At 51.4% G+C, this 11,781-nt stretch overlaps 3 protein-coding genes across 3 annotated transcripts; 2 read left to right on the forward strand and 1 right to left on the reverse strand.

Moving 5' to 3' along the window:
* Positions 1-195: 195 nt before the first annotated feature.
* Positions 196-1,152, reverse strand: Z519_07483 (uncharacterized protein; the record flags this gene model as incomplete). The annotated part of the gene is made up of 1 exon (XM_016765217.1): positions 196-1,152. One exon carries the CDS (start codon positions 1,150-1,152, stop codon positions 196-198), a length of 957 nt encoding a protein of 318 aa, XP_016618186.1.
* Positions 1,153-2,762: 1,610 nt separating this feature from the next.
* On the forward strand, positions 2,763-5,187 carry Z519_07484 (uncharacterized protein; the record flags this gene model as incomplete). Its single annotated transcript, XM_016765218.1, has 2 exons — positions 2,763-2,976; positions 3,170-5,187. The coding sequence occupies 2 exons, from the start codon at positions 2,763-2,765 to the stop codon at positions 5,185-5,187; spliced, it is 2,232 nt and encodes a 743-aa protein (XP_016618187.1).
* Positions 5,188-5,637: 450 nt separating this feature from the next.
* Z519_07485 (ATP-dependent RNA helicase DBP2) lies at positions 5,638-7,926 on the forward strand (the record flags this gene model as incomplete). The annotated part of the gene is made up of 5 exons (XM_016765219.1): positions 5,638-5,687; positions 5,819-6,912; positions 6,967-7,074; positions 7,549-7,677; positions 7,730-7,926. The coding sequence occupies 5 exons, from the start codon at positions 5,638-5,640 to the stop codon at positions 7,924-7,926; spliced, it is 1,578 nt and encodes a 525-aa protein (XP_016618188.1).
* Positions 7,927-11,781: the final 3,855 nt, after the last annotated feature.

Here is an 11,781-nt window from a genome sequence, read left to right on the forward strand (position 1 = left end):
GGGGGGGGGGGTGGCTAGTTGCTCTTGGGAGAAGTTTTTGTGGGAATTTTCAGAATTTTGTTTGGGTGTTTGGGGAAGGGGAAGCTGGGGAAAGGGGGGAAGAGAAAGAAAAAAAAGGGGGAGGAGGGAGTAGGGGGTTGTAGTGATTGATCTAAGCAGAAAAACCACGGGAGAACCCAGTGTTACAGGGATAACTTACCTTCCACTTACCCCTTTGTGGGCTTTGTTTCGCAAACGGTCAGAGCGACGAAGCGGGGCAGATGCCTTCGCGACGGGTGCCTTTGGTCGTGCTTGAGCAGCGAAAGGGCCAGGATGTCCGCGTCCTTGATTCGCAGGAGCGTCAGCTGCGAGATACTGAGGGACAGGACCTGGAGCGGGTTGGGCCAGGAGTTCGGAGTACCCGTACATATCAGCCATGGAGTTCAGCTGTACCTCCCCTGGAGCTCTAGGATCGAAAGATTGGTGGCCATTGTTGTCTAGCATATCAGGAGGCAGAGGTGACCATATATCCACGTCAGTGGGAAACGAAAACCAGAAGTCGCCATCAAATGTGTTGAGATGATCCAGACCTTGAACAGCCTGTGACTGGTTTAGTTCTGGAGCGAACTCGGTTGGTGTATCAGCAAAGAAACCCATACCGCCGAGACCAGAGTTGTCGGAGGAGACCCTCTCCATCAAGTCATAGGTGTGGACGCTCTCCAGGAATTCAAGGGTGTTGGAATCGAGTTCTTCGAGGAAGATTTGCGTCTGGTTAGGCGCAGCATCTCTAGCTAAATTAGAATCGGTGGAGACGTTGGCTTCCGAGTGGCCCTCGAGTCGACATCCAGCACCGGGAAAGGTGGCGTTCGAGTTGCTCAATACACCGTCATGGTGGTCGAGATCCGTTCCAGCCATGGGAATATGGTAGTCGGTGCCGAGAAGAGGGGGCGAGGCAGGTTGTCGTTCATCAGGAATGAGGTCGGAGAACATGCCATCGGGACGAATCGTCGGCAAGAATGGGTCCAGAGGGTTGACGGTCAGATGCAGGCGATTCTGCTCGAAGATTTCCTCAAGTGAACTCGAAGTGGAAAATTCGGACTGGGTGTCAGAGTCGAGAAAGGACCAGCCTTCGAGTGGTGAATGTGGGTTTGACCCTTCAGGTTGGGACGCCATGGTTGAATAGGGGTGATCGCCAAATCTACTTCAGTTCTGGATGTTGTGTCTGAACGAGACCAAACAAGCGGGCGACTGAGAAAACCTTTCAACGGCGCTGGTGATTGAGTTAGAAGGATGGAGACCCAGCAAACCACAGATGCGCATACTCTGGCCCTTCTTATACCTTTCGAGCTCCGTTGGCGGGAGTGACCTTTGGTGAAGCAACAACAGTGTGCAGATCCACTGAGGCCAAGGCAGTTTGTTGCTTGCCTAGCTGTGAAAGAAGAATATTCTCCATGCCCTTTGTGAAACCTTGTAACTCGCCCTTTGTCAGTTTCCCACAAGTAGCAACTTAACTCTAGACAATGCAAATCGTCACCAGCAGTCCTTGTGTTCTTTGTCCAGCGCCAGATACGGTGCCTTGTCCGCGTATCAGAAACCAAGGATTAGACGTAAATCCCGAGTCAGCGGTAACGATAAGGCAGCCTCAAGGGCGGCACGCATTGCCCATCATCCTATATCTCCACGTTTTGACATGTTGGTTGCTTTTCTTCAACAACGCACCAGGACTGCTCGTAGCTCGAACTACAAGATAGGTTCTGCCGCTAGCACTATTAGCATTGTTATGCTCGAATCACCATTCTGGTCCTATTTCTCTCTATCATAGGATGTCTCCGTCGGTCGCAAGAGATCCCTTCGTGCAGAAAGTACCGTCGAAAGTAGAGCGAGCGTTGGCCAGCCGAGTATCATGACACGAATCAGTACCATGATACGCGTCAGCCAGCTCGAACAAACTTGGTCAGCGGTAAGATGGCGAGAGAGAGAGTTGAGGTCGATCCTTGGGAACGAGACGGGACGATGCACTCGATCAAGCCAGCCCGCGTGCGCCACGGCCAGGATGAGGCTCACTTCACGTCGCGCTTCGATACCTGGATCTAACAAGTAAGTGTCTACTTGTAGAGTGTAATGATGTCGTTTAAGTGGAGAGGCATGGGGTGATTGGAACACCAGAAGTTCAGTCGCAGCGAGTTGAGCGAGGCAGCTTGGCAGCCTCTGCAGGTCTCGAGGTTGGTTCACACGTCACGTGTTCTTGGCGTATGTCACTCTTTCTCGGAGATATCGCGCGGATATAAGAATGACCTCGGCCGAGACAGTGACCGAGAATGGGTTCCGAGCTTGCAAGGTTCGTATGTACATCGATAGTTGCATAGTGGCAATGGCCACCAATGCCTCGCACGGCGCCCAGCGCCGACGTTTGGTGACCTCTTCCGGAAGCTCCTTCGCACAGCTCAATTTGTTTCGATGATTTCTGCCTGCTCTTTAATGTATCACGAAAATTGATGGATATCGAATGCCGTGTATGACAGTCTTTGAATCGTCACCACAGCAGTGCTTCCTCCATGAGGAGACCGCCGTAATTCTTCAAGTGTACATCTTCTATCCAGGCTAGGCTCTATACAAGTTAACACCATTCCAATATCGCGGTGCGAACTTCGACCAATCAACTCCAGAGCTTTTGAGTCAGGGCCGAGACGGAGCAGCCATCAAAGGCCTTCTCCTCGTCAAGCTCGCTTTATCCGACCTTCGGTGTTAACCTATCCGTCGCCCAAAACTTGATCCCAATAACGATGGGTCCAAAACGCCGTCGCCTGGCACTCTCCTGCGTGGCCTGTAGGCGGAGGAAGGTGAAGTGCGACAGGACCTATCCGACCTGCGTTCGCTGTCAGAAGGGAGGTGTGAGTTGTGACTATGTCTCTTATACCAAGCAGGACAATGCCCTCCCTACTCCATCCGAGGAGAGTCCACAGCTTCATAGGGAAGCTTCAGCTACGTCTTGGACTGGTGAGTTCTCGAATGTGTTTCTTCAAACGACCTGCGGATCGCTGTCCTTTCTGCCCACCCTCCCGAAATCCCTGATATCTGCCATCATATTAGGTAATGGTGGCACCTCATCTTTACCCATACCTTTTGAGATCAAACTTGTTCTCCCTCGGCTCATGATTCGAGCAGGAGCTAATACACCAAAATCATTTAGAACATGTCGACGTTTGGCACGCCCGGTCAAAGGAGCACGAGAGTGCCCGAGCCAACGAGGATAGTCAACCACCCAGCACCTCTCAACCTCGCACTCAAACAAAGTCTTTACGAGAGCTTCAGGACCGAATACACGAACTGGAGACTCATGTCAGGGCGGCGGGGACCCGCCCCATCCCCTCAGCAGTGTATCTCGGTCTCGGTCACGGCACCGGTCCAGGGGTATGCACCGGCAAGAGTGCCCTACACGACCACGAACGAGCCTTGCTCCGTGGCAAAGGCTTCAAAACGCAATATTTCGGTCCAAGTCATGGAGCTAATTTGCTTCTTCAATTCGAGGAACTTTCTCGCTTTGTCAAGGATATCCTGCAGCGACTGCCGACACTCGAAAAATCGAGAAACATCTGGAAACAACAACGCCGAGATCTCAACACCGGCCTGATTCTTCCAGAGTTCGATACCTTGATATCATTGGTCCCGGAACAGAACCGCGCAGACGCTCTAGTGCAAGAATATTTCGAGACCCTGGAGACAACGTACCGTGTTCTGCATGCCCCGACGTTCTTTCGCAAATACAAGGAGTTTTGGGCATCCTCCAGAGACTCTTCACCGGATTTTCTTGTGCAACTCCTTCTGGTGTGCGCCAGCACGAACTGCTCCGTGGCGGGCGGCCCCTCAGGATTCGTCGGCCGGAGCACTGTCGGCCGTGATACAGCAGTCAAATGGATCGAAGTTTGTGAGAGTTGGCTAGATCTGCAAAGCCAGAAGCACATGACGTTGGAGGTTTTTCAGGTCCGCGTCCTTCTGGTAATTGCCAAGAAGTTAAACTGTGTCAAGGTCAAGCGAGAGTGGACTGTTTCAGGGCACCTGCTACGAGAAGCCATGTCGTCTGGCCTGCATCGAGAGCCAACCTTCTTGAGCAACACCATCTCTGTCTTCGATCAAGAGATGCGCAGGAGGCTTTGGTTCACGATACTCGAACTTGATATTCAAAACAGTATCGATCGCGGTATGGGAGCGAGCGTCGGACCATTTGATTGGGACACTTTACCGCCGCTGAACCTCCATGATGAAGACTTTGACGAATCGAGCGAAAAAATGCCTGCCGCCAGGCCAATGACGGAATTCACTCGTACATCATTCCTCTGCCTCGCCCATCAACATTTAACACTCCGTCTGGAGATACTATCCAGGATCAACAGCATTCGTGTCTGCCTTGAAAGTGATGCTGCCATCGAGCTAGATCAAAAGATCCGGCAGACCTTGGACAACCTCCCGAAATGGTCGAATCACGCTGCAAATGCTATATCGGAACCTCTCTCGGAGCTCCTGCTTTATGAGATTCTATTGCTAATTCACCAGTCGTTCGCCACACAGCCGGACGCGCAGGCACGACACTTCTACTCGCGAGCAGCTCGGCGGAATGCAGCACTGTCGACCATGAGGATATTTACTGAGTTGCGGCCGGGCAGTAGGAAGACCTACATTAATCTTCGGCATGATTTGTTCCGAGCTTGCCTAGCAACTTGCCATGATCTCGTCGGCCCGGTACGTTCGAAAGAGGACTTGTTGCAGGATCGGAACTTTGCTGTGAATTTGATCGAGCAGGGTGTCAATCTGATGGAGGAACGGATTAAAAGTATCGGGCAAGGATTCCATACATACTGGCTCACTTGCAGCGCGCTCGGGCTGCTGCGTTCAAAACTATCCCCAGGGTCACCAGCAGACAGGTTTGCACAGGAGACAGCTGACCGGGTCGCCAATCTCCAGGGCTACATGATGTCGCACCAGATTCCACCTGTTGGCAGCAGCAACGGCGTGGAAGACGTGACGATGAGCACAGCCAACACACTGGTGGGAATGAGTGCTCACCCTACATCAAGTCAGCCTCTACCAGAGCTGGATCCGTTTGTGACGACGACCGCAGACCCATTCAACACCTTTCCGGAGACATTGTTTGACTTTGATATTACAGATCTCTGGAACATGGGAGGGATCGGTGGGGGCACGCACTATTGATGGCAAGACTCATTGCCTGATGCGCAGATAGAAATAGCATCACACCTCCAAAGAGCAGATTGAATCCTTTTCTTGCATACATAGTATTACTGCTTCGCAGCCTTGCATAGCCTTGCACATCCTGCGAGCCCTGGAAAATTGTCCCATCGGAATGCCAAGACTTTTTATCGGCTTACTTTCCATATGCAGTATAGCCGATTCTTAGCGGCGGTTGGGAGCCTTTGCCTTCGCCTTCCCTGTCTTTTTAAAATTTCACCCTTCGCCCCTTCTTCTTCTTCATCACAACAATCTCTTCTCACCCTTCGCTCACTCTCACTTTCTTCTCTCTTATACTCTTCCTCACCCTCTTACTTTGTCTACACAAAGAGTCGGCTGTGTCCAGTCGGTTTTTGTCCCCTTTCCCTATCATTGTCGATTACTACCAACAGTTTACGGATTTCGGCGCCCATCATGTCTTACGGTGGCTACGGATCATCAAGAGATGGCGGTTATTCTAATGGGTACGTGAGCATCGTTTGAATTTATTATTTCCTGCGTCCCAACTGTCTTGCGCTCAATCCGCGCGATGCAGGACAGACTGGCGCAGGTTATTTTTCCGTTGTTTTCGAACCTGTGACTAACAACTTCGCAGTTATGGTGGCGGCCACGGTCATTCTAACGGCTACACCAACGGCTACGGCGGATCCAACGGATACTCTGGCGGAGGCGGTGACAAGATGTCCAACCTAGGAGCAGGCTTGAAACAACAGAACTGGGATTTGAACAATCTACCAAAGTTCGAAAAATCATTCTACAAGGAGGACCCCACAGTTACAGCCAGGTCGCAGCGCGATGTCGATGAATTCCGCAGGAAGAATGAGATCACAGTTCAAGGCCGCAATGTTCCCCGACCAGTCGAGACTTTTGACGAGGCGGGATTCCCTAGTTATGTCATGTCGGAAGTCAAGGCTCAAGGTTTCGCCAAACCCACTCCAATTCAATCCCAAGGTTGGCCTATGGCTCTTTCCGGTCGTGATGTTGTTGGTATTGCAGAAACCGGGTCTGGCAAGACCTTGACCTATTGCCTCCCCGCTATCGTGCACATCAACGCTCAACCGCTCCTCGCTCCTGGTGACGGCCCCATTGTCCTCGTCCTTGCCCCGACCCGAGAACTCGCCGTCCAAATCCAACAAGAAATCACAAAGTTTGGCAAATCTTCCCGCATTAGGAACACTTGTGTCTATGGTGGCGTTCCCAAGGGTGGTCAGATCCGCGACCTTACTAGGGGCGTGGAAGTCTGCATCGCTACTCCTGGCCGTCTCATTGATATGCTGGAGTCTGGGAAGACCAATCTGCGTCGTGTCACTTACTTGGTTCTCGACGAAGCAGATCGCATGCTTGATATGGGCTTCGAGCCTCAAATCCGCAAGATTATCGGCCAGATTCGACCCGACCGACAAACCTGCATGTGGTCTGCAACATGGCCCAAGGAAGTTCGACAACTGGCTTCCGATTACCTCAACGATTTCATTCAGGTCAACATCGGCTCCATGGATTTGTCAGCAAATCACCGCATCACTCAAATCGTCGAAGTTGTGTCCGAATTCGAAAAGAGAGATCGCATGATCAAGCACCTTGAGCAAATCATGGAAGATCGTAATAACAAAGTCCTCATCTTCACCGGCACCAAGCGCGTCGCCGATGACATCACTCGATTCCTGCGTCAAGACGGATGGCCAGCACTTTGTGAGTTCATTCCTTATTCCCCATTTCTCTTGGACACAAGCTAACAGCAAACAGCCATTCACGGTGACAAGCAGCAGAATGAACGTGACTGGGTCCTGAACGAATTCAAAACTGGCAAGAGCCCAATCATGGTCGCTACGGATGTCGCATCCCGTGGTATCGGTATGAACAAACAGAAATCCCCTAACCCCACCCCATTTTCCCTATTGTATTTTGTCTTTTGCATTTCTTACCATTGCCGTCGTGTGGAAATGGTGCCGCACTCTCTTTCCGCTTGTTACGCTTTTGCATTGCGTAACTTGTCCAGGCTTTTGTGTTCTCCTCGGTCCTTCTCCCGGAAATCCTGGAATCTTTTGCAGTTTGCCGGGACTCTGCTCCCTGACTTCCACATCTGCTTGTCCGACACGAGTAGGTTGTGGGACACGTTTACTTGACCAGATCAAACTGCAAATCCAGGATCTCTCACTTCCAAGGACCGTAGACGCTTGCCGATTTCCCGGACATGGACATTTGCCACCCAAAGGATAATGCTCCGAGCTTCAGAGAGTGACATGCACCTCCGCTCACACGACCACATATGGTCCCCAGCGCCTCGTAAGAACCACCAATGACCGAGTTGCTAACCTATACTTGAAGATGTTCGAGATATCACTCACGTGTTGAACTATGACTACCCCAACAACTCTGAGGATTATGTTCACCGAATCGGCAGAACAGGCCGAGCTGGAAGGAAAGGCACCGCCATTACGCTTTTCACAACAGATAGTACGTTTCAATCCCCTCCGCCAGTTTTGTAAATTGCTAACCATTTTCACAGACGCCAAGCAAGCTCGTGATCTAGTTTCCGTCCTGCAAGAGTCGAAACAAAGTATCGATCCTCGTCTTGCCGAAATGGCACGATATTCCGGAGGCGGTGGCGGTGGCGGCCGTGGATATGGTCGCGGTGGTCACCGCGGAGGCCGTGGCGGCTTCACTGCATCAAATGCTGCACCGCTTGGCCGGTCTAGGTGGTAAAGGTGATCGAACAAGTGATCGCTCGACGCAGCATCCCAACAACGGTGGGAACGGTCGAAGCCTTTTCTCCGCCTCGCAAGTCTTGTTACCCAAGCACTTTCCTTCAAAGTTCAAAGAACCGATAGACTTGTTTTGTGCATTACTGCCTTGTTGGGGCTCAGGCGCACAGGGATGGCAAAGATAGATTGCTTTTTTTTCCGTCGTGAGCTGGGGGGCCAATCTTTCTCCCCCTGGCAGCAAGGTTTATGCATTCATGAATGTTTCAGGGTCGCAAGGGCAGACGGACTCCCTCGCCGAAGAAGAATTGAGCAAAATGGAGATAGAGTTGGTGTCTATGACAATTCACATGCCTCATTCGATATCTTGATGGCAGAGAGATATGTGATATGGAAGGCATGATCTCAGCACAAGCGTGCAGCATTGTGATGATTGGTCGAAGAGGCAATAGACATAGACTACTTGCTACATAGCTTGAGTGTACAATCAGAGACCTGAGTTGCCTAATCAGAGATTCCCGTATATCTGTGTGTTTCGTCTTCGTAGATTGACTACAATAAAATGCACTGAGAGGTGTCTGGCATCTTTTGAAACCCCAGAATATGTTGCTACGTACGGAGAATGGACGTACAAGGTGGAAAACTGCGCCACTAGGCATTTGATAGATAGTATATACCTACATATGTATGTAGACAGATGCCAACTACCGACTTGACCCATACCGCGTCGGCCTTTCACGCAGCCTTGCAGCCTTGCATAGGCAAGTGAAGGAGTAAAACAGTAAGAGAGGAATCGGTGGGGAGAAAGAGAACGGAGACAGACAGACAGATTAGACAGAAGTTTCCTTGCAAGACCCAAGGTCTCGTTTGAAAGGTGTAGGGAGTTCGAAGATGAGACTGTGAAGCAATCACAGCGGCCCGAATAGAATAAAAATCAAACGAAAAGGCTCCTTCACCTACCTGGCTGTCTGTGTGCAACAACACAGTGCGCGTAGGTTATCATTTTAGTCTGGCTGCCCAAGCCGGGTGTCGCGAGTGTCAAAGTCTGATCTGTACCAATTTTGAGTCTCTATCACTCTCTCTTGCATCTGACCTTCCCCTGGAGGCTCTCTCAGCCCTCTTGAAGGATGGAATTAACAGTAGCGAGAATGTGGATAGTCATTCGTCATAGACGCGCCACCATAGACTTTGTTATTTATGTATAGTGTTGGATAAGGTTGCGTGTCTGTCACAAGCCCAAAATTCATGGGGTGATAGATATTGGTGGGTGTTTTGTTCTCGGACGACTAACTAGTTGGTCTTCAGTGTCTGTCGTCAAATGTTGGGACCTTCGACTTGTCGGTACGGAATTAAGGGGTTTGCAGGGTCGCTGCTAGAGTTAGTCCTGTCTGCTCTTGCGGCACCAAAATTCGTGTCATTCCCCCCCAGGCGCATAGGTCAACCGGAGGTCCCTGCAATGTGATTTTCATTGTGGTGTTGGTATGTACGCAGGGACATAGGTGGGGGATGTTCTGGCTGTATCCGTGCCTCATTGCAGGGAACTCCCACGGAGTGTCCAGCATAGGCAGCCAGTTCCCGTTAGCAGGGACGACGCATGACAATCAGCTGAAGAAGTCGACGTAACGAATTGCTCCGAAGGGGATGTGCGCTGTCATATTTATGGCTCGGTCGGGGTTTTGTAGTGAGGTATATGCCGAACAGAGCGCGGTGAGTGCCTTGGGATAGATCGTATCTTGGACACACCAAAGCAGAGGGCATTCCGCAGGAGGCATGAAAACAATGGTTTGTCCCTACCTACCTCTGAGCCCTTAGCCGTTCCCCCCGATCGTGTGAAGTGCCTGGTGTATGCAAAGCTACCGCGCGCTTGGAAACTGCGACGGCAGACGCAATTTGCGTCCCATCCATTGAATCTGTACTCGGTACCATATGGTGCTCCTAACCGGACCCATGTGCAACTGCCGGTCTGTTCGGCAGCTTGAGAGGTTGGCATCAAGGAGGAAATATTCTCCATGCCTAGAAATTAACCATTGACTCCGTAATCTTAAGGGGCTCCCCTTTACCTCGTACTGCTCCCTTTGAAGTCGCAGCCAAGACATGATCAGAACGTCACCGGGGCTAGTTGTGGGCCGTTCGTTTTGTTCGGGCGTCAGAAATAATATCCCCTTGGTGCCTGCTCTTTTTGCAAACGACCAGCCCAGAGTCGAGGCCTTGTCGGCTCCCCACAATGCCGACTGACAGTTCATGAAGCTGGGAAGATTAGCAGCAAGAGACGAACCCACTCTCCCTCGCGAAGAGTGCGGCGATCGACTGTCCTAAGGTTGTTCCGATAGCGAACGACGAGAACAAGCTTTACGGCATGTTCCGGTCTGGTAGTTGGCACCTCTTGCCCTCTGCTCCCCCTCGATGACGATTATTCGCCTTACAGCCAGTAGTGCTTGTACCTGTAGCCTAGTCAAGCTTGGGAACCGATATATCTCGGCGACATGCTGGGGATCAGGCTGGAAAATCGTATCATTCCGTCCAACGCGACGTAAGCAATGGGGACTGTTCGCCAACGCAGTTCGCTCTCGTGCTCCTTTCATTTAACTTCGAGGCGGGACTGAAGATTCGTGACTCCATGTCTCATCATTTCAGGCTAGCATTAAACTTTGGAGAGCGCGACCCCTTCCAGAGAGTCGGTGAGCGCTCAAATCCGCTGCAGGCCGTCCTTTGAGAGAAGGTATCGAGTGATAATTCACCCTTCAACTAGGTGCATCTCGGCTGCTGCGTTCGTCTTTGCTCATACAACTTCTTTGGAGAGGCGGAGGGGTTTGCCCTCGTGGAGCTGTTGGCGACTCTGCCAGATGCAAGGAGGAAGTCTGAATCTTTTCCCCGATTGGGCCTGCTGCAAGCTTGCAAGTCGTCATATTGGGCTCCAGAAGGCTACCCAGAACAGGAAGTGTACCTCTCAGCAAGCATCGAGTCGCGCATCTCTCTGGAATTTGATGCGGGCGCTTGATTTTCCTCCTCGGCGCTCGCAGAGATTGGGACCTCGTACCCAGTACATAGAAGGTAATGCCACATCCGAGAGTTTGCTGAATGTGTGGGTACGTGAATATCTAATTTCTTGAGGAATGAATATGGAAATGACCTTCCTGGCGTTTGGTCGGATGTGGAGGCTTTTGGTTAAGATGAACCATTTTGAATCGGAGAGCACCCGAGCAAGCGATCACAAGCTCTGAATCGCAGAACCACTAGTTGGATCGCTGGGACTGAGAGACTCTACAAGGGCTCTAAAGGCAAGCATCATGGGGATGCCAAGGTAGTTGGCCGGCATCGCTGGCGATCGGCGGTGTATGCTCGTTTCTCGTTTCTGGGAGAGGGGGGGCTTTCTGGGCTGTGGACCATTACTCTATCAACTTCACCACTTCCCAATCGTTCTTGTGCATAAGCACGGTGGGCGTTCAGGTCACAAGGGTTCAGATGACACAAAGCCTTTGACCTCGGGCAAGGCAAAGAGACAAGCTGTGTCGCGTGGTGACAACACATCCAAGGATGAGGAATGAGTGGCGAGCGAGGATGGCGTGGCTTGATTGTGGTCCCCGAAGGAGGGATGGCCTGGCGGACCCCGGGGTTCTCTCTCAGAGTTCCGCGCTTGGTCTTCTGGCTTGCTATTGTGCCTTTTCTCCGGTATCTATCAACCTGAACTTGTTGAATTTGTCAGTTGTATTGACACCCACAAGGATGTCAGCGTGTTTGACAAGAGAACGTATCGAGGTACCTCGTATGCACCCAGTACTCCGTATCAAATTTTTTTTTTCACCCCCAGGTGGGTAACTGGTCTGCATTGGCGTCGAATCACCTGCGAGCGACCTCGAGC

Source organism: Cladophialophora bantiana (genome assembly GCF_000835475.1).
Source record: "Cladophialophora bantiana CBS 173.52 unplaced genomic scaffold supercont1.11, whole genome shotgun sequence".
NCBI lineage: Eukaryota > Fungi > Ascomycota > Eurotiomycetes > Chaetothyriales > Herpotrichiellaceae > Cladophialophora > Cladophialophora bantiana.